Source organism: Drosophila pseudoobscura, chromosome X (genome assembly GCF_009870125.1).
Source record: "Drosophila pseudoobscura strain MV-25-SWS-2005 chromosome X, UCI_Dpse_MV25, whole genome shotgun sequence".
NCBI classification, from domain to species: Eukaryota; Metazoa; Arthropoda; class Insecta; order Diptera; family Drosophilidae; genus Drosophila; species Drosophila pseudoobscura.
In genome coordinates, this window is record NC_046683.1 from 9,015,975 (window position 1) to 9,037,910 (window position 21,936).

General features: G+C 41.5%; 2 protein-coding genes across 6 annotated transcripts in view; one reads left to right on the plus strand and one right to left on the minus strand.

Moving 5' to 3' along the window:
* On the minus strand, positions 1 to 3,075 carry LOC4814846 (kelch-like protein 22). Its single transcript, XM_001355000.4, has 4 exons — positions 2,282 to 3,075; positions 1,350 to 2,199; positions 923 to 1,288; positions 1 to 866 (listed from the first exon to the last, which is right to left on the minus strand). Exons 1-4 carry the CDS (start codon positions 2,402 to 2,404, stop codon positions 406 to 408), a joined length of 1,800 nt encoding a protein of 599 aa, XP_001355036.3. The 5' UTR covers positions 2,405 to 3,075; the 3' UTR covers positions 1 to 405.
* A 1,863-nt stretch (positions 3,076 to 4,938) lies between these two features.
* The window catches only part of RhoGAP19D (Rho GTPase activating protein at 19D), a 51,690-nt gene continuing 34,692 nt past the window's right edge, over positions 4,939 to 21,936 (plus strand). For 4 of the 5 annotated variants that reach the window (XM_015186445.2, XM_015186444.2, XM_002134279.3 and 1 more), the window contains exons 1-3: positions 4,939 to 5,157; positions 6,016 to 6,235; positions 17,443 to 17,503. The gene's annotated coding sequence lies outside the window, so the exon portion shown is untranslated. Of the gene's footprint in view, positions 5,293 to 6,015; positions 6,236 to 17,442; positions 17,504 to 21,936 lie in introns of all 5 variants that reach the window. The other variant, XM_033385349.1, reaches the window with a different exon arrangement.

The following is a 21,936-nucleotide window of genomic DNA, read 5'->3' on the forward strand; positions in this document are numbered from 1 at the left end:
TTTATATTCTATGAAATATGCACTATTTTGAGCCGGTGCTTGGCACATTTATTTGTCTGTACAGGCAAGGCAGCACAGGACAGGCCTTGCCGCAGGTTGCAGGCTGCCGTGTTCTGGCTGCTGTTATTGTATATATTATTGTATAATTATGCTAGTTTAAAGTACATTTTTATGCTACAATTGTAGGTTTTGAGAATCGTTAAATTCGTTTACGTAGGTGCACAGTTTGTCAATGGTTTCCGCCAGTTGAGGGTTGAAAGAGACGACGAGAGAGGTACGCAGATTGAGTGTGCAGCGTCTGGTGTATTTTTTAATCGTTCGCCGCTGCAGTAAAGTGTTTAAAAAGGCGCTGAGAGAGGGTGTAGCGTGTAGTCTTCTGTGGTGTACAAAAATACATGAGTAAAGTTAAGAATCACAGATAGGAACATAGAGGCTGGCGCATGTTGACTCCCAGACATCGGAGGGCGTGTCCCACGAATCCTTGCGATGCCACCAACACTTTGTATCCACATCGTAGGCCATGGTCGCCGAGCTGGCTCGATCGATGGTCTCCGTGGAGTCGAGTCCACCCACAAAGAATATGGTGCGCCCCATCATCGCTATACCCGAGTAGAATTTGGGCGCCGGTATGCGGGTCTCCATCTGCCACGTATTCGTCTTGATGCTGTACGCATAGATGTGCTGCACAAGGACACGGGCCTCCGCCTGATTCTCGTGCCAACCACCGCAGGCAAAGATCCGATCATTTAAGGCCACCAGGACATGATCACAGCATTCGGTGGGCATCGGTGCGAGCTCCACCCACGTATCGGCCTTTGTGTCAAAGCACCAAAAGCTGGACAAAATGACGGCCATATATATGCCACCTGGAACAAGGATACAATTAAGGAAACGCCTTGAAGCAAATGCTCGTGAAACCTACCGGAGATATACAGTTTGTCGCCGACAACGACGCCAGCATGCTGACTGCGATTCTCCTGAAGGCAGGGCATATACGACCACTTGTTGTCGGCCAGTGAATAGCGCTCCACATTCGAGACACGGCGCATACCCTCCTCGGAGGTGTCGTCGTTCTCCACAATGCCACCCACCGCATACAGATACTGATTGCCGACGGCATTCAGCGAGAAACGGCAACGATCCAGCTGGATGGGTGCTATGGTCACCCAGGAGTTGCGCAACGGGCAGTAGCGAAAGCCAAACGGATGGATATACTCCTTGAGGCACACATCATAGGCCCCGCCGACAATGAACAGCTCGTTGTTGAGCACGGCAGTGCCAAAGTTGCCTGCAAGAGGAGGAGCACTCATTTAGGGTTAACGATTCAAGGCATCATTCGAGGGACTCACATTGATCAATATGGGGTATGGTCGTCAGTTCGTACCACTTCATTTTCGATGGAGAAAAGCACATAATCTCATTGGTTAGACCCTTCCACTCGAAGCCGCCTATTTTGAGGAGACTCAGCTCCATGCCACGCAAATTGGTGGGCAAGTCTCTCAGCGTCTGATCCTCCAGAGCCAGCTCCCCCTTGATGAGACGGGCCAGATACAGTTCACGTATGCGATCAAAGTATTTCGATGGCAGCCGACGCTTCACCTTGTCATCGATCGAACAGTTCATGGCCGCCACCAGGTGCAGCTCCTTGTAGTTGATGTGCGGCCAGTTGATGAGGCACAGCAGGTCAAAGGCCACTGCATCCTCCAGCCGCTGGTCCAGGCAGTACGTGGCCACCAGACGCGCCAGCTCCTGCTCGCTGACATCGATCGGATAGTTGCTGTTCAGTATGAAGCGCATCTGATCGACGCTCATCTCCTTGAAGTCCGGCCCCGCCGAAAACTCCTTAAAGTGGGCGCACACATAGCGAAAGGCACGCGCCGATAGCCCCAGCTGGCCGTAGATCTCCGCCATGGTGGCCACGGCCAAACAATTGTCCAGCCCAATGCGATGCTGCAGGAAGAACGTGCAACGGTCGATCACATCCCGCACCTGGACAATGCTGGAGGCGGCCAGTGTCTCCTCGATGTTGTCGATGTTGAGCTCTAGGCGACCGGTGTATATATACTCTAGGATGGAGCCCATGGCTCGCCCTGTGATCCCATGCAGAGCAATCTCCTTCTTGCGCGTCTCGATCATGGCACAGTCGGCGAACATGGCGCAAAAGTAGTCGCTGCTGGCAGCCAAAACCACGCGATGGGCCTGAAAAAGGGAACAATTATAGATCGAGGGAACACTCAAGGTTTTAGGAAGGTTTTTAGTGAGAGAGTGAGACGCGGCGCACCTGGTAGCGTATGCCACCTGCAATGAGTGTGACATCGGTGAGCTTCTCTTCGAGACGCAGCTTGTTCAGCCCGCTCAAAAGGCTGTCCTCCTCGGCATTGGTTTGCGTGTGGGCCGATGACATGGTGAACCACAGAACAGAACCTTAATCAATATGGGTCCCCGTCACTCCCAAGGTTGGGGAAACCCGTACGCTGCGACCTCCAGCTGCTGCCGGTTCCGGGCGATAAGAGTGAGACTGAATGCCTGCTACTATAATTAAAAATGTTTGTTGTTGATAGCAAAGGCCCTGGGGCGTCGCTGGAAGGGGGAGAGAGCGCTGCGCTGTTTCACAGTCGAACTGTTTGTGGTTCTGTGGTCCGTCGTTTCTTCTGCAGTTTCTGCGCACCCAAATTCGTATCTTAAGAGTTTATAAGTTGTGCTACAATCGTTATTTACAGGCTAAACAATTTTCCAGCCCTTTTCCCGCTGCACTTTTCTTTTTTTACCCCTTTTCCTTACGACCAGTGTGATCGCGGATTTATCGTCACTACCGTCCGACCCTCAGAAATATACCAAAATATATTGTTAATAAACGGAAGAATTCAAGTTCTATTTTACATATTCCTCGTTTTTGATATTCCGTCGAATATTATTAGCTAGATAGACCATTTTGCCATGCCCACATAACTTTATACGATCTATTAATCAATTTTCTACTTGACTGGCCTATTCTAAACACTTTCATTTCTTTATATCTCTATACAGTTGAAAATGAAATTTATTATATGGATGAAATTGACAAAATATACCATTATATACCGATATACCGAAATATATCGTCTTGTGATCTAAATTTACCGTACATATACCGATGAACAAAACGGGGTTATTGGGGTTAAGTGTTAATATTAAGTAAAGTTAAGTTATTAGCCGCCTTCATTTAAATACATGCTAAACTTAGTTAATCCGGGTAAAGTAATACTGTGTGGGAATTATTCTTGTAGATCCATCCGATCTTTCCATCCATCCTTCTTCTTTTACAAAAAAAATTACATACATCCCTCCGATATCTGCGCTAAATTTCTTCAGGATTCATAATTTTATTGGAAAGCAGTTTTATACCGACTGGTACACACTGAGTTAATCGTTCATTCCATGCCCAGAAATCAAATTCGTCAAATTCGATAATCGGCTTAATATTACTAGATAGTGGCCTTAGTGGTGAACATACATTTGTATCCGATTGATACATACTTTTCTACAAGAAACATTAATTTTAAGTACTCTTTTTCATTGTATTGTGTCTAATATAAGGTTTAAACGAAAACGGTCAAGCCTATTTTTACATAGTCACTACTCGGTAACTACACTTTTGATACATATCAACTACATAAGTTCATTGCGATATAATATATATCGTCCTATAGAAGAAATCGAACACCACTGTCCCTCAACATGGCGCGGATTGAGCAAAATTCTGCATGGATATTATGGAAATGAGAAAATGCCTCTGTTTTCTCTGTTTGAAAGCTATTTAACGATATTTTGCAGTTTATTGTCTTCTAACGGGGATCAAGAATCGGTGTTTGGATCGAGTCATATATATGTACAAGACACTAATTATGTGCAAGAATATGTCTAAGACATATCAATCTAAGAAAAGGTTTTTCTTAATTACGCTTTAAAACAACTTGTAAACTAGTACTTCATATAAAATTAAAGGAATAGGGCATACAATTGCCCATACACTGGTTGACAAGCTACAGGTACATTCTACGTTGCCACTGTTTTTTTATTGTCCTTTCTTGCTTAAGCTGTGCCTTGGACACAATACAATCAAAATAAGTACTTAAATGTAAATAATTTTGTAGAAAACTTATTCATCAATGGCGGGAAATTATGTGGGCATGGCTGAGAGTTTCACCTATCTAGTAATATTAAATAGAATATCAAAATCGAGAAATATGGAAAATGAGTAATTCGTCGGTACATTTACGGTTTATGCGACGGTATATTTCTGATGTTCAGACGGTATATTTTATCGATAAGGCCGCGGTCACACTGATTTTCTTGCCACCATGTCTAGCTCACACACCTTGCAAATTTTATACTTTTCATATAAAATATATTTTAAGACGCGTTATGGACTCACCCTCTTGTGCAATGCACTAATGTAGAAACCGAGTAGAAATGCAATTTAGAGCCATGTCCGAGGCCACATCGATTACTAATTCGCGACTAGCATCGAATTCCTGATCAATTGCCATCAAAATCTAAATTTTTTCAAAAACGTCGGACAAGAGGCAAGTCAAAAAGTAGTTAATGGAGAATTTTCACACTGGCGCTTCCATGGGGCTTATATTAAAAAACCCCTTCAGGTGTCGCATTTGGTAATTACATAAAAATGTAGTTAATATGTAGCAAATGTGTATTTACCGTGTAGTTACCAAGTAAAGACAAGAATTTAGTGGAAGTTGTTGTTGACCGGTTTTGTTTAAACCTTATTTTACAAGCAATGCGATAAAGATGAAAACTTAAATTTAACTAGTCTTGCAGAAATTTGTTGTATTACGCCGTTGAAACTATAAGTTCTGAGCTGAAGATCCAAGCTAGCTAGTAATAAAACACCGAATATCAAAAACGAGGAATATCATGCACCTTGCATACAAATAAGTCGTCAGTATATTTACGGTATATTTTGATATTTGTGACGTAGTTCGGTATTGAGGGTCAGCGCCGCTTGGTTTTGCATCGCGCCGCGGACGAAATAAGTGATATTTTCGACCATTAATAATTGTGTTTGTTTTATTTTTGGTTGAATCATTAATTAATTAATAGCTGTAAATACGAAAGAGCAGCAGCAAAAGCAACAAACAACTGTGTCGCGGCCGTGGCGTGAGTTCAACTTTTTTTCTTGTGTGTGTTTTATGCTTTTTTTTGTCTTCTGGGGAATCGTGCATTTTGAAGAGCGAAAGGAAAAAGCGAAAAGTGTTCAAAAGTGCGTCTGTCGTTAGCGAGAAGGGGGCGGTTGTATGTTGTGGGGAGAGTCAGTAAAAGCGGTTGATGAAGAAGAAGAATGAGAGGAAGTTGTGGCGGGAGGCATTCAAATCAAAAAATATATATTCGTAATATATTTTCTATATATGTATGCATATATTTTTTTTCCTACGCTGCCGCCAATTAATGCCATCGGCGGCAGCGACGCCAAGCAGTGTCACAAAAACAACACCAACACAAATCAAAAAAGCAAAAAATTAAGAGTAAAAAGAGCGGCGGCTGCAAAAACAATTATATTTTTGCAATGTGAGCATTAAAGAAAATAAAACTGCTCTTTAAACAAATATGCGAACGGCAAACAACAGAAAAAAACATAACAACACGATGAAGTAGAAGAAGGAATGAAGGAAATAAGAGAAGCGGCAGAGAGTCGGAGGTCCCAAAAAAATGTGTGTGCTTGTGTTTGTGTGTGTGTGTGTGTGTGTTTGTGCGTGCGGCGCGCCACATGAGGAAATGGTCAGCGTCGACGTTGGCAGCGTGCGCTTAGTTACAAAAAAGAAAAACGAAAGAAAACCACAGCGAAAACAACAACAAGAAAACCTGACTCATTTTGTTGTTATCCTCCAATTACTGTTATTCTTATCAGCCGCAGAATAAAAAAGTGTGCGTGTGTGTGTGTGTTTTTTGGTTCTTTTACTTTCTGCTTCTTCCACTTCTAATCCACACTCCCCTCCCCCCGCATACGTTATCCTGCAGTCAGTCAAACGAAGAGTAAAAAGACAAAAAATAAAATTAGAGTAAAAGCAACGGTATAACAAAACAAGGATCGGAGCAGCAACGGCAGTGAAAAAAAAGAGAAGCAAAGCAGCAGGCAGTCGCACGACGCAGACGACGATCAGCAGAGAGGAGCGGCAGCGCAACAGGAACCACCTCTCTCTCTCTCTCTCTCTCACACTCTTGTGCGCTCTTTCTCCCGGTAAGTTCTGCCCCTCTCTGTCTCGCTTAAATGTTGTTTATTTGAGAATAATTTGAAATTGTATTTTGGTGTGAATCTAAACAAAAAACGAATGTGGTGGAAATCGAACGAAATCGAGATGGGAAAAATCACGAAATGAGTAGAAAGCAGGATAGGGAAAAAAGCAAAAGGAAGCGGAGGCGCAAAGAAGAGCTTGAAGAACGGCAGAAGAGAGCCTCTGCGCTCTCTGTCACTCTTCTCCTTCACCTTCTGTCGTTTCACATTTCCCGTTGCACAAAAAACAACAACAACAAACACAAACAGCGAAAGTTGTCTTCCTGCTTTTGTTGTTGTTTCTCTTTCGCGCTCTCCCCATGGCTCTCAAGAGGGAGAGCGAGCGAGATGGTGGAAAAGGTGATCTGTTCCGAAAAGCTTTGTCTTATTCTCCGCCATGCTCTTCCTTTTATTGCTCCTCTTCCTTCTGCACTCGCTCTCTTAAGCTTGCGGCTCTCTCTCTCTCGTTTCCGCGATACCCTGCACTGCTTGATGGGGCATCTCCAGGACTTACGGGGCAATCCCTCCACTCCCCACAAGTCGAACCGTTTTTCGTTGCGGCAGTAAATAATTGCACATTTATTTAATTTTTGCCAGCCTTGAAACCTTTTGAGCAAAACAAAAAAGCAAAAGGGGGGGGGGAGAATAAATATTGTGATACAAACAAGAAAAAAAAAGAAGGTTAATCAACAGCAGCAGCAGCAACTGTTGGGGTAAGTTCGTTTGCCTCGTGCTCTCTGCGGAAAAAGGTGAAGACAGTTGTGTTCCCAGGCCCCCGTCCACCGTCCCCCGTCCACCGTCCCCCCGTCCGCCGTCTCTCAGGTGTCCCAAGGTTTTATGTAATTTTCAATACCCTCTCCTGGCCAGCGGTTATGGGGGTTTTTCAATACCAACAGGCGGCAGATCATACGGAAAAAAGAGTCTCTGGAGCCTCAACAAATCATCCTGCAAAAATCCACATTAATTTTAGCAAAGTTTTGACTTTCATTCAAATCGAATCGGGATTTCCTTTGGTCGGAGACAAAGAGTGTATCTCATTCTTCGTCGTCTCTTCTTTAATTTTGTTTTCTCTGTTTGTATTACTTTTGCTTCTTGCGTGCAACAATCGAGCAACGAAAACTGAGGTAATAACAGCAGCAGGCCAGCAAGCCAGCAAGCAGTAACCGAGCGCAATCGTGATTTGGGGCCACAATTCGACTTCGAATCCGAAAATGACCGCTATTATTGGGCCCCAGCATTCGGTTGTAAATTCAGACTATTGTTGCAACAATTGGCTTTGTGTAATTCTTTGCTCATTAAACATAATTATCCATTGAATGAATATTTTTTTGTTTATCCATTTTTCCATCAAAACATCGATTGGCAAAAGTCTCTCAAAGATCCAATGCTTCCGATATAAGGATTTAATTTAAGGATTTGCCGGATGTCGGATATCCACTGATTATATATTTTCCATTGTAGCATAGATTTCACTGCTTGCTCTTTCATTCAAAGGAGAGTTCATTGTTTTTCACTGCTTGCTCTTTTATTTAAAGGAGAGTCCATTGCTTTCCACTGCTTGCTCTTTCATTCAAAGGAGAGTCCATTGCTTTCCACTGCTTGCTCTATCATTCAAAGGAGAGTCCATTGCTTTCAACATTTGACTGCTTTCATTCACTTGCCACTGCTTTCTACTGCTTCTATTGCCAATTCTTCCAAAGAAGTTGCCAATGGACACCCAAGGATCGTATCCGCAACTCTCTTTAGTCCCCTCTGGGCTCTCAACTGAGGTTGCCAATGGGTAGTGCTCTCTCTCTCCCACTCCCACTCCCACTTCTATGTTCTCCCTTTCATTACTCATCGTCCCCCTGCCATGCTGTTGTTGTTTTTGTTGTGGTGGGGGTGGAACGGGAACGGCTGTCGCTTTAATTAAGCTCCGGACATTTGTCAACATCATTTGTTTTTGTATATTTTTGTTGTTGTTTTGTTATTGCCATTGTGCCATTGTGGCATTGTGGTTGTTGCATTTGTAAATCGCGTGAAATTTACAGCGTTATACAATTTTTAAATACTAGAATTAAACATTTGTTCTGCCGCTGTCGCTGTCGCTATTTGTTGCTGCTGCTGGTGCATGACGATAAGGCAAGGAGGGTGGGAGTGAGGGAGGCAGGGAGCGGCACCCCTCCCCTCCCTCCTTCTTTTAATTATTATTCAGATATACATTACTATATGTATATATGTATATATGTATATAATATTCGGTGGCTGTTGGTTTTAGTAACCGATAAAATGCTTTATGATATAGCAAATATTTCAACTATTTTTTTTTGGGTTCTGTTTTGGTTGGTTGTTGTTGGCCCATTTCCGGTACTTGTCAACTGCTTGCTGGCTGGAGGGGTGTGTTGGAGGGGGGGCAGAAGATGTAAAATCTCCAAGAAAATTCGTTTCACTTGTCTCTGGTATGCGATGCGAGTGTGTGGACTGCAAGAAGAGGTATCATGCATATGTTCGACTAGAAAGCAGTCAAGCAGTTTCAGTGTACAAACAAGCAGTAGAATCGCATGTTGAATGGCGAAGAAAGCAATGGAATAACTGTTTAAGGGAGAACAAAGTGGTAGAAGTAGAACAAAGTGGTTCTTTGGGGGTAAAAAGTGCCGTGAAAAAGCAGTAGAATACACTATTTTGAAGAATGGAAAAGAAAGCAGTGTAATCATGTGAGAAGGATGCCCTAGGAAGTAGAAGAATCTGTTTTGAAGCAAGCAGTAGAAAAGGTGTAGAAACGATGTCGATTGGTAAGGAAACAAGCAGTAGAATCAGGGTGGAAAAAGAAGAAAGCAGTAGAATGTTTGTTAAAACGAGAAGAGAGCAGTAGAATTTATGTTGGTGACTAAATAAAGCAGTAGAATTTGTGTTGAATGGATAAGAAAGAAGTAGAATCCATGTTGAATAAAGAATAATTCTTTAGAATATTTTTTAAACAGAAGAAAGCAGTAGAATCCATGTTGAATGGGTAAGAAAGCAGTAGAGTCTATGCTGAATGATCAATAAAGCAGTAGAATCCATGCTGAATGGACAAGAAAGCAGTATAATCCATGTTAAATAAAGAGGAAAGCAGTAGAATATACATAGTATTAAAAGAGAATAAAGCAGTGGAATAACAAATTTCAAAGATCGCTGGCCTGGAAAATAAATCAGATGAATCTCATTTCGTTGGACAATCAATGAGTATTTCTCCAAGGGAAAAAATATTATAATTAATGGAAGCAGCCCTGGATGTTGACCCAGGGAGACCAAGCAACCTTTCATTGATCATAATTTCTGGGCTGCAAGCAGTGCCTGTCTGTCATATGCCCCAGATATCACTGGATTTTCCATCTGTATATCTATGGCAAAACGAAAAATCATTAAAATCTGAAAAGAATTTCCGCATCTTTAAGTGTCGATTACTTAATTATTTGCTGCTCTCCTTCTCCTTCTCCCTCTCTCTCTCTCACTCTCTCTGTTTCTCTGTCCTCCGACCCACGTGCTTCATTCATTTTGAGGAAAAGTTTTGTGATTTCATTAGAGAAACGAAACTCTTTCTTATCGCAAAAGAAGAGAAGAGCAGAAGCAGAAGCAGAACAACGCGCAATAATAACAAAACACACGAAGAGGAACGGGAAAAGGAAAGGGAAAGGGGAAGATCGAGCCAAAGAAGTAGCAAAAGATGTAGTAATGGAAAGAGAGAGGGAGATGGTGAATGAATGAATGAATAAATAAGCAATGGAAATGACCTTGGAATTCTTTTTCGTGTGCAGTGTGTGTGCGTGTGTGTGTGTGTGTGTGTGTGTGTGTGTGTGTGTGTGTGCGTGTGTGTGTGTGTTTTTGTGTGTGGAGTTAAACAACAACAGAATCTGGGAGTAGGGCAAAAGCAAAAGCAAAAGCAAAGAACTAAGAAAAGAAAGCAGTGGAATCCGTGGAGTGGAATGGTATCATAGTGGGGAAATCAACCCAAGAAAGCAGTGCAATAGCCGATCAACAGACACCCCTCCCGGGTGCCATCGTAAAGAAGATTCTCCCCAAAAAGGTCATGTTCCTCAAACTATTTGCGGGCTTCCCAAGGACACAAGACCCGTGACGGTTTCTATTCCTAATCCCGGAAGAGGGAAGAGAGCGAGCGAACGAATGTCAGAAACCACAAAAACACTCTCTGATTGGTGCTCTCCGTCCATCCTGTGGAGCAATCGGACACCTTTTCGATGCAAGTGGGGACGGAGAGGGTGACGGAGACGGACGGGGACCCTGCTGTGTCACTCAGGTGGCACTCTGATTGCCAAAGGGCGTCCGGTGCAGGGATGTGATTACATTTCACGCCTCCTCCTCATCTCCCCATCGCTCCCGAAACCCCACGAGCCCCGGAGACCGGAAAAAGAGTCGAAAAGGAAATGCAGCAGGAAGTCCAGTCCCCAGTCCACAGTCTGTCATTCGGTGGCATGTGGCATTGGGGGCATGGCTCTGTCTGTTCCACCACTACAAATGATTCTAGATTTTTTTTTCTGTTTTGTTTTCACCTGTTTTTCCCCCACTACCCCCCTCTTTGACATGGTGGGCGAGTGCTCAGGTTCAAACTCATCAACGTCGCCATTATCAACGTCGAGCATTGTGATTATCCTGCTGATTGGGGCACTGCCACTGCCACTGCCACAGCCACTGTCCTCCCCATCCAACCACAGCCCTAGGGTATCGGGTGGTTGAGACACGTGTCTGCAGGGGGAGGTGATAAGGGGCAGGGGGAGGGTTAGTGAGTGGGTGGCAGCTGCCGTTGTGTTCTGTTTCCTCTTATCATAAAGCAAAAACAAAAAACAGCAAATGTGGAATCAAAAGCTGTTTTACGTTTGGCACCACCCTGTGGGGCATACCCTGGGAAAATACACATTGAAATGAACAGCGAATTCTATGAAATTACAAATAAAATACCGAATTAAATACCAAATAAAATACCAAAAACTGTAAGTAGGCAAACAAAGAAAATTTGAATAAATTAAAAAAAATACCAAGAAATTACAAATTAAAAGCCGAATGAAATACCAAAAAAATACCAAGTAAAATATCAAGAACTATAACAAAAAAAAAACAAATAAATTATGAATAAATACTGCAAATTACCAAGATTTTACAAATAAAATACCAAATACTAAATATGTACTAAATACAACAAAATTCAAAGTAATTACAAAGTAAATACCGAATGAAATACCAAAAAAAAAACAAGTAAAATATCATAAACTATAACAAACAAAACAAAGAAAATATGAATAAATAGACAAAAAATTATCAAGAAAATACCAAAAAGAAAATATGAATAAATATGAAAAATACCAGTAAATTACAAATAAAATACCGAATTAAAGACGAAATAAAATGCCCTTCAGATTCTTCCCAGAGAGAGCAAACCGATAAGCAACTAAATATCATGCCCCCCGTCCCCACCCAAATAAAAGGGTATCCAGAAGCCATGCCACAGACAGACAGAAAAACTGAACAAACAGAATGAATGTTGGTGTGTGTGTGTGTGCGTGTGTGTGTTGGAACGTGTGGAAGTGACAGCCACAGAGGCAGAGAGCCAGAAGCAGAAGCAGAGTCAGGGTTGAACAGCGAAGAGGTGCTGGAACGAGTGATAGCGGGTAGAGCGGGGCAAAGGGAACGAAAGCCGTCGCATCATTGCGAATGCGTTGGAGGACACAACACTTGACTACAAAATAACAAAACAGAACAAAAACAATAACAAACAGAAACAAAACAGAATCAGAATCAGAAACAGCAACAGAACACTGCTGGAAAAGCGGAAACAGTAGCAGCAAAGAAGTAGCTGTAGAGCAGCAGCCGGTGAGTGGGCCCGTGTCATGTCGTGCCGTGTCATGGCATGGAACGCAAAGAATGGAGCAACAGAGAGCGCGTGAACGGAGTGAAACACGGAGGAACAGAGCGGAAAACGAGATGTTTTATTCTTGGTGAATCGGTTTTGACATTCGCACAGCATTTCGCCATCGGTGGCATTCGATTGCGTTCATACTTTCACTCAAAAATACCAAATAAAATACTAAAAAGTACCAAATAACAAACGAAAAACTAAATACAACTACAAAAAGTACCAAATAATATACCAAAGAAAAAAAACCAAAAAGGATCAAATAAAAACGAAAAAATACAAAAAAAAAGTTCAAATAAAATACCAAAAAGTACCAATTAAAAAACAAAATAGAACCAATTACAATTACAAAAAATAAAATACAAAAAACACAAATAAAATACAAAAAATACCAAATTAAATACCAAAAAATACCCCAAAAAAGACCATATAAAAACGAAAAATATACTAAAAAGTTACAAAGTTTAACAACAAAAATTACAATCAAGCAGAAAAGAATTTCCTAATATAATAAAAAAAAACTAATAAAATACCAAAAATATACCAAAAAAGTTTTAAAAAAAGTAACAAAACAAAAAAAAAAAAAAACATAATTTTACGCATTACTTGCGTCTGTACGAAATAGTTTGAATGATATTTGAATTGTTTGATTTTTTATTGGCATTATTTTGGCATTAGTTCAAACAAAGGTGGAGGAGGAGCGTAAGAGAGTTGGCCTGAAGCGGGATTTGACGGATGCGATCGGTGTCTCTCGTTAGTAGAGTCGTCTGCAGTACATCGTGGACATGGAGCCTCGTTGGGGTCCCTGAGAGGTCCCTCCCTAATCCGCGATTGAATGTAACCGTTCACTTATGGGTTAATTTCTACAGTGAACCAATGACCTTTGCCATACCTTTGCGCGGATGGCAAACGAAAGTGTAGGATCCTTGTAGGATTCAGTCAAGTGTTTACCAATTGAGTCATTTGTTCATTCGTTTATTCAATATCCCCCTTGGCTCCGCTGGCATTGCCTTATTTTTCATTCAATAATCCTGAAAGCAATCCAGAAAACAGATGGGATTCCCAGTCCGTGAGGATGGAGGAATGCATCTCGTAGATAACTTGATTTCCTTTCATTCCTTTCAACAAATGCAATTGCAACGACTCTTCCTTCCTGTCTGTTGCCCTCTCCGCCTGCCTTCCAGGGACTGCCAGACGAATAGCAACTGTGCAGGAAATTACGTTTAAATGAATCAATGGATAAAAGCTTTTGCCAATTGCATTGCCATTCGCATCTACTGTGTATCTATCGCCTCCTCCCTCGAGCACATATCCCAGAATGATTTAGAGCGGGAGATGACTTGAACTTGAGAGTGAGAGCGGAGGGACTCTGTCTCCGACTCCGACTCCGACTTCGACTCCGACTCCCTTCCGTTTGTGTGTACAATTTCCGCTTCGTTCCCCATTCGCTGCCCTTCCTCCACGCAATCTGGGGATTCCATAACGACTCTTCCTCTGCGACGTAGGATGCGACAGAAGATAACAAAAAAGAATGAGAACGAAACGACACGAAACGAAAGGCTGTACTTCCGACTGCAGGGATGCCCTCTCAACCTCTCGAAGATGTTTTCATTGTTAGTTTCAATTCGACACAGATCTCCTCTTCCTAAAAAAAGAGAGAACAACTCTTAAAATGAAAACTCTGCAGTATATTCTAGTATTTTTTCAAATTTTTTGTACGAATCAAATCTAGTATTTTTTGGTATTTTTTTATTCAAACATTGTCTACCATGAGATAAATTCCAGTGTTTTTTCTGGTATTTTTTATATATCTATAAATTTTTTTTTTTGGTATTTTATAAAGTATTTTACTGGAGTTTCCCTTTGTACAGTTTTTGTATATATTTTTTTAGTCTTCTAAGAATTTTCACGCATATTTCTAGTTTTTGTCTAGCACATTTCTAGTGTTTTTCTGGTATATGTCTAGTATTTTTCTGGTATTCTTAACGTTTGCCTGTTTCAAATGTATCTCCAAACGAGTCCCCCCTGGTGCCGGCTTCCTACGGTTTTACAGGGTATGGGAAAACAGCAACAATGACGGCGACATCGATGCAGCCAGCAGCTAACAGGCAGCAGAGTCAAGGAGCCTTGAAGTTGCTGCTGCCACTGCCTCTGCCGCTGCATGTGTCTGTGTGCCTGTGTGTGTGCGCCTGCGTCCTCGCTGCAGCAATGGCAGCGACTTGGAGCCGGTTTGCGGCCTGTTTTGTGGCCTGGTCCTTGAACTGCTGCTGCTGTTCGGCAAACCAGGGCCATGGCGATGGCACAGTGGACGCTGCTCAAATGAAACCGAAACCCGAAACTGAATGATAGAAAGCCCATGTCTAGTTCTGGATGTCAGAGATATACGAATATTTATAGCATTAGGAGGAATTTTACTTTGGAATTCTTGATTCGTATTCTCTTGGGAAAATCTGTATCGTTTTACATCTCTCAAGAGTTTAATGAATGAATATTAATATTCTAGTATTTTTTTGTGCTTTTTGTAGCTATTTTTTTGGTATATTTTTCTATTCATTTCTGTGCCAGTATTTTTCCATTAATTTATAGTACATTATGGTATATTTCTAGTATTTTCTAGTATATTTCTAGTGTTTTCTGGTATGTTTATACTATTTTCTGGTATATTTATAGTATTTTATGGTATATTTCTTGTAGTTTCTGATATATATTTATTTTTTGTATTTTCTGGTATTTTTTGTTAATTTTTTTTTTGTTAGATAAATGCTGTTTTATTTAATTTGTTTTATAAGAATTTGAGTATTTTTTTTAAGTGTTACTGAAATTGTGTTTATGTATCTATTTTTGAGTCAAGTATCCAATATTTATCTGGTAGTTTTCTTGTGCTTTTGGTAAATTTTTTTTGAGTATTTTAGTTAAGTTGATGCTCAAGAATGTCATAGAACGTGGATCCACTTTCAATGAGGTTTTTTGCCTACATATGTAATGATCACCTCTGTTTTTTTGTGGGGCCGCATGGGGGCTCTACTGTACTTGGTTTTACTTTCAACTTTTTTAAGCTGCTTCTGGTGCAAGGCCCTGGTTCCCTGGTTCCCTGGCTCCACACGGCAACAGCAAAAATAAAGGTGAAAAATACAAGAAAATTTGCTGGAACAGCAGCTTCATCTCTTCATGGATCCTCCTCCGCTGTCGCTGTTGCTGCTTCTGCTTCTGCCTCTCCTTTCTCTTTCTGTTGAAACTTCTCTCTCCCTCTCTCTCTGTCTCTGTCTGTCGCTCTCTTTCTCTGTTTTGCTGCAATTGCAAATTGCATTGAACTGTACTCAAGCGAAAGAGGGAGAGTGAAGCTTTTGTTTTGGTTTTTGGTTTTGCTTTTGCTTTTGCTTTTGCAGAGTTGCATCCAATTTATCAATGCCTTGCGGGCTGAAACTGTACCGAAAAAAAAAAAACAAAACACGAAGGACCACTGTCCAGCCATCGCCTTGAGCGAGCCGTAATCTGCACGAGTGGGAGATCCTTTGGAAAACCCACACTGGAAAAATTATGCATATGGGCTTGGGCCACCCTTATGCTGCTGGTGCCACCCCCTTGTGCTCCTGCTGTTCCCTGGATTGCATTTTGAATACTCATTAATGGAGGGCACACTCCCAATCCCCCCCTCCCTCCCCCCTCCCCATCCTGTTTGTGATAGCATGAAATGAGCAGAACCCAACCTCCCCCTGGGCCACCCCTCGGGGGAGTAGACGAGACATCCCCCTTTAACCCAGGGACCGGTATCACCCCTCGTCGTCGTCGTCGTCGTTGTGTGTGTGTGTGTTTTTCATTCATAAATGGATTTTAAAGTGGATGCAATCTCCGAACCGCCCAGAGCCCCCCGGGGGTACATGTGTATGTCTTTGGCAGAGGCGGTGGCAGTGGCGGAGGCGGAGGCGGAGGTGGGGGGTTACGGACAACTGCTGCTATTATTTACATGAGTATGCACTCTCCACTCCTCCACTGGAGGAGCTTTCATTATGAAATTAACGTTGGAATATATGTACCTACAGCCCTTCCCCCAACCCCCCATAGATGTACATTGTTTGAAGTAGAGCCAGCACTCGAGACAGTCTCTGCACAAATGAGGCTCTGCACAGCGCTGGCCCAAGGCTAAGGTTACAGAAAGTGAAAAACTCTTAAATCATGGAATGATGGAAAAATCTCGAAATCCAGCAAAAAATCTCATTAGAACTTCGATTTAAAGACCATTTCCATGCATCGAAATCAATACTGTATTTGAGTATTTTTCGGGTATTTTCTGGTAATTCTTTCTGGTAATTTTCTGGATATTGTGTTGAATCTGTTCTATTATTTTGTATAGTATTGCTCAAACACTTTTTTGTTATTTTCCTACAATTTGAAGCATGGTATTTTGTCTAGTATTTTTTCCTAGTATTTTATATTAATATTTTCATAGTTTTTCTGGTATTTTTACAGTTTTTTTCAGGTAATTGTGTTATATATATTTATAAGTGGTATATATTTGTAAGTATTTAACGGATAATTTCTGGTATTTTTCTGATTTTTGTCTAAGGTTTTTTGTGTTTTTTTTAATATGATTTTTTTTTATTTTGTGGTATTTTTTTGGTATTTTTGGTATTTTTTCCTATTTTGTCTTCATTTAAGTATTTGGTAATTTCTGACCAAATTCCGATTAAAATATTCTATATTTTGTGTGTTATTTTAGTATCTTTTGTAGATCTTTATAGGAAATAAATTCTGGCTATAATTTCCTCTAGCCTGCATTAAAGACCATCTTGGATGTAATAATCTCCATGGATCTCCCTTTATTTATATACCAAAATCCGAATATCTCGACAGTTCCAGACCCTCACATACGATTTTCGCACTCCAACGAGATCTGACTCTCATGATAATTGAATAAAGACCCAAAACGAATCACGATTATTAGCTACAAAATCAACCCCTGAAATGCCAACAACCCCAAGATGAATGCTGGCTCTATCTCCCTCTCTCTCTCCCTCTCTCTTTGGCCTTAAGCTCCCGGGGAGTTGCAATCCATCCACTCATCCAGCCCACCATCCATCAAAGTTGTCAAAGTGAAAGCCGAAGATAAATGGGGATTATCGGGGGTCTTCGGGTCTCTGTAACTGATACGATAATGATATGTGGGGGTATAATCCCAGGATTGCCCACAAAAGGGAGCGGAGCGATACATCGATATCCAGCGTTCTTTTAATTAAATGAAAAAAAACCTTCAATTTATGAAATTGTTTTCGTTGGCTTCTCCTTGCAGCTCCCCAGATACGGATACAGATGCCCGAAGTTTGCTTCAAAGACAGTGCTTTCCACCAAAGGTAAGGACTTTCCTCCGCAATACGTATCTTCTATGTGCAATCGAATGTGCCCAATGGTTGTGTTCATTTTTTACTGGGATTTTCGGCTGGTTAATATATTTCCCCAATTTCCCTTTTGGAAAAGCTCAAGTCATGTTTCATTCTCCTCCCGCCTCCTCCGCCGTGACCACTGGGAACCCTTTCAACCGGCCCGTATTTTCAGGGCCTCCACAAAGCTTGGCCACAAACAAAGGAAAAGCCACGATACGAAAGGGAACCCCCTCCTGCAAGTGCATTGGAAGCGCACCTCCTCCTCCTCCTTCGCCTTCGCCTCCTCCTCCTTCCTCTCGTAATTGAGTTTTCTGTTGCATGCCACGCCACGCCACTACCCGCCCCTCCTGCAGAGTGACTTTGCAATTTATGAAGTAATTTGTGTTTTTGTTTTGTTTTTCCCCCTGTGGACGTTTTTTTTCTCTTTTTTATTCATAATTTGAAATTGAAAACTTTATTAGGCAGCACAGAGGCGACGCCGCTAGAGGCAGGGGCAAGTGGCAGAGGCAGAGGCAGGTATCCACAATGCATCATTGTGTTGCAACATGCAAATCGAGTCACGTAACAAAACAGCGTAACACAAAAAATGACCAACAAAAGTAATGGGAAAAATGAAGAGGGAAACACTTTACAAACCACCAAAAACAAGTGAAGAGAACTTTTGGGGCTGGGAGGGGAAATCTATATGGAATATAGAACGTGGATAGATAGGTAGGACTTTGCTTAATAGCGAGAAATTCCCAGATACTTATGGCCAGAGGATATTCGAAAAAGAACTAGAAAATTCTTCGAATAATACCAGAATACCACAAACAATTTTGTTAGGAAAAGTAACAGACTTTTATCTAGAAAATACTAGATTTGTATTTGAAAAATACCAGATTTTTATTTAGAAAAATACCAGAATTTTATTTAGAAAAATAACAGATTTGTATTTAGAAAAATAGTATAATTTTCTTTTGAGAAAATACCAGATTTTTATTTAGAAAAATACCAGATTTGTATTTGGAAAAAATGCCAGAAACAATCCAAAAACAGGCAAGAACAAAAATTTAAAAAACAAAGAAAAAATGTTAGAAAAGTTTAAGAAATACATTAAAAAAATATCATAAAAGTTTCAAAAAAATACCAGAAGATTAATCGAAAAAATGCCAGAAATATCCCAAATAACATACTAAAAAAAATATATAGACATGCCAGATTAAATAATAGACGAAATTCTAGAAAAATTAACATGAAAAATACTAGCCAAATATACTAGATCAAATCGATGTCCAACAACAAGCTAAAAACTACTGAAAGACTACAAATTACAGATGTATTTTAATAGCAAAAACATGGAAAAACTCCCTAGAAATAAGTAAATAAATCCAAGAATCCAAGAAAAACAAGAGAGTGCGATTTCCTAAAGGTTTTCTACCATATTCTGGCTGTTAAAATTCCTCCGATTTGAATGATATTCGATTGAAACCTTAACGGATAGATTTATGCAAACAGAATCTCCATTAATTCGAAACTCTGGACACCATGCAGCATATTCCATTGGCCCGAACACCCTTGAGCCCTCGCACGTAAGGGGTATGCCGTTTTGCTTGAGAGTTCACAACCAATTGAACTTTCCCGAGAGGGGACAGCAGAGAGCATCGCAAGAGTCCGAACGAGGGGCAGACGCACACGATACCCTGCGGCCCAGACAGAGGCAGATTCCTAGCATTTTCTTTGAGGGGGTATCCGAGGCTTCGATCATCCTCTCTGTTGTTGGCTGTGTTCTTTGTTTTGTTCGTTGTTGTTTTGAATTGGATGTGCTCTCGAATAAATTGGTCAAAGGCCTCTGAATAATTGCGAAAAGGGTTGGGGAGGGCGTAGAGGGAGAAGAGGGAGGCAGAGCTGGTGGGTGGGCAACAGTGTGATGATGCAACACAGTGTGGGGCAGGTCGGTTGTTGGTCGTTTTGCATATCTCCCTCTCTCCCCTTTACTCGTTCTTTCTCTGTTTGCTGCTGTTGCGGTTTGTTCTCTCGATTTTGGGGCAGGGCCTTGGCTTGTTGGTTGTGTGGTGGAGGCGGGAGGAGGCGGTAGGGATGCCTCCTGTTTCACTGTTGGATCTACAAACCTTATCGGGCCCATGTGCCCTTGTCATGCACACGACATGTAAAAGATATAGCACTACTCTTTTCGTTTCGAGGAGGAGCATGTGATTTTGCAGGCGGTGGGAGGGAGGGCATGAGAGTCTGCCACACCCTCTGTCTTCTGTCTGCAAAGGCCTTGGGCCTCCTTCTTCCTCTTGCTCTCTCCCTCTCTCTTCCTCTAACTGTAGCCTTTTCAACCTCCTTCTTCTGCCACCTCCTCCCCCGTAATGCTCATCCTCTTTTTCTATTTCCTTGTTTTACAAAACATTTTCTTCTCCCAGTTTTGTTGTTGTTGTATTTTTATCTATTTAATTTTTGTTTGGTTTTTGTTTATTTATGACATTTTTTTTGGTTTTTGTTTATTCCGTTTTTGGGTTATCGTTCGCTTGTGTGTGGTGTGTTCTCTCTTTCATTCTGTGCCTTGTTCTGGTTTTTATCAGCGGCATCTGGTCATAGAGAAAGTGCAAAAGGGACGGGGAGAGAGAGAGATGGGGCAGCAGGCAATCAGTTGGAGGAGGGCGTGCACCTTGACCTAAGAGAGAGTGAACAGAGGAAGGAGGAGGAGAGATAGGGGGTTGTCTCCGCCAAAAGAACTCTCCCATAGATCCTTTTAAATCAATCTCCTCTCTTCTATGCCCTGTACATATTTTTTTTTGCTTTTATCTCATTTCATTTCGATAATCCTCAATGACATAATCACGCCACAAATCTCGCCCCAAAATGTTTTTCTCATTCTCAAATTCTGGCGTCATTAAAGACGACTCGTTGGGGTGAGGAGGTGGGGGGTGGGGGGGGGGGGTGTGGGGGGTACGTGGGGGGGGGGGTTTTACACTTAAATTACATTTGTCACAGGCCCCGCGCACAGGCCAAAAGCAGACAGCAAATCGCACAGATATACAGAAATGCGCGAAAACAAGCCAATCCATCCATTAATCATGCACGAATAATTCATATAAAATGCTTGCCAAAGTGGAAACAAATATAATATATGTATGTGTATGCACAGACGGTCCCTGGTATTAACTACGTGTTTTTTCTATAGAAATATAAACTCTGAAATAATACAAGTCTATCTGATCAATTAGCAGGCTTCGATCGTGACAAAAAAAAACCAATACGATACGAGGGGGGGAAATTTACAGAGTATTCCATTCTATTTGGATGATATTTGAGGACCTTTCGCCAGTGGAAAGCGAATCCTACTCTTGCTTTTCTCTTCTTTCAAATTTCTCTGTAAATCCCTGGCGCGAATCCTTCTTTCATTCCGTTTTCTTGTTTTTGTTTTTAAATAATTTTTGTTATGCTATTCTATGCATTTTTTTTCTGTTGTTGTTTTTCTGTCATGTTTTTCTGTGTTTTCCTTGAACTGTTTTTCGCTGGCGTTGCGTTGCGTTGCGTTCTGTGTGTGTTTTTGTTTGTGTTCCGTTATTTGTTTTTGATGGTTTGTCGGTGGGTTGAGGAGAGGGGTGAGGCATGGGCGTGAGGGGAGTTCTAGAACTTTTCTGCATTTCGGATTGCTTCAGAACTGCTCATTGCACTGCTTGAATGAATGCTGATCATTTTTGTGATGCTTGAATGCTTTTCCGCAGAAAAATGTTGTTGCACTGCTTGCCACAATTTTTAATGCACTGCTTGCTTCTCGTTTGTTTCCTTCGGATGCTTTTTCCCTCCACTGTTACACTCCGATGATTTAATTGCAGTTCCTGTTTGAAAAAACAAATTTTGTTTGCACTGCTTGCATTTCTTTTTCGGCTGGTTTATGTTAATTACACTGCTAGGGTTCCTGAAGCTTCTTCACAGGCATTTTTGTGCTCCTAACTGATGTTTGCGGTTTATACACTGCTTGCTTGTGGCTTTGCTGTGCCGTTAGCTGAGCATATTGCACTGCTTGCTTCTAAATTGTACCGGTTTCTTATAATTGACTGTTTTCTCTACTCTGTACTGCTTGCTGAGGATTATATTCTCCCTGCTTCTCCGGCATTCTTTAGCATCTGATGCACTGCTTGCTTATCATAAGGCATGATTCTGTTGTATTTCATGGCACTGCTTTCGCCTTCTTAGTCGCCCAATTTGTGATGCTGCTGCCAAAGCTAGTTTGCTATTATTCCTTGTGATGATTTCTTAGCTGTGAACTGCTTGCTTGATGCTTGGCCACGCTCTCCTCTCACTCCCACTGCTTTCTGGGCTTTCTTCACGTCTCTCTTTACCCGTTCTCGCTCTCTCTCTCTCGTTCTGTGTGTGTTTTTTGTTTGTTTTGTTTTTGTTGCTTTCGTTTT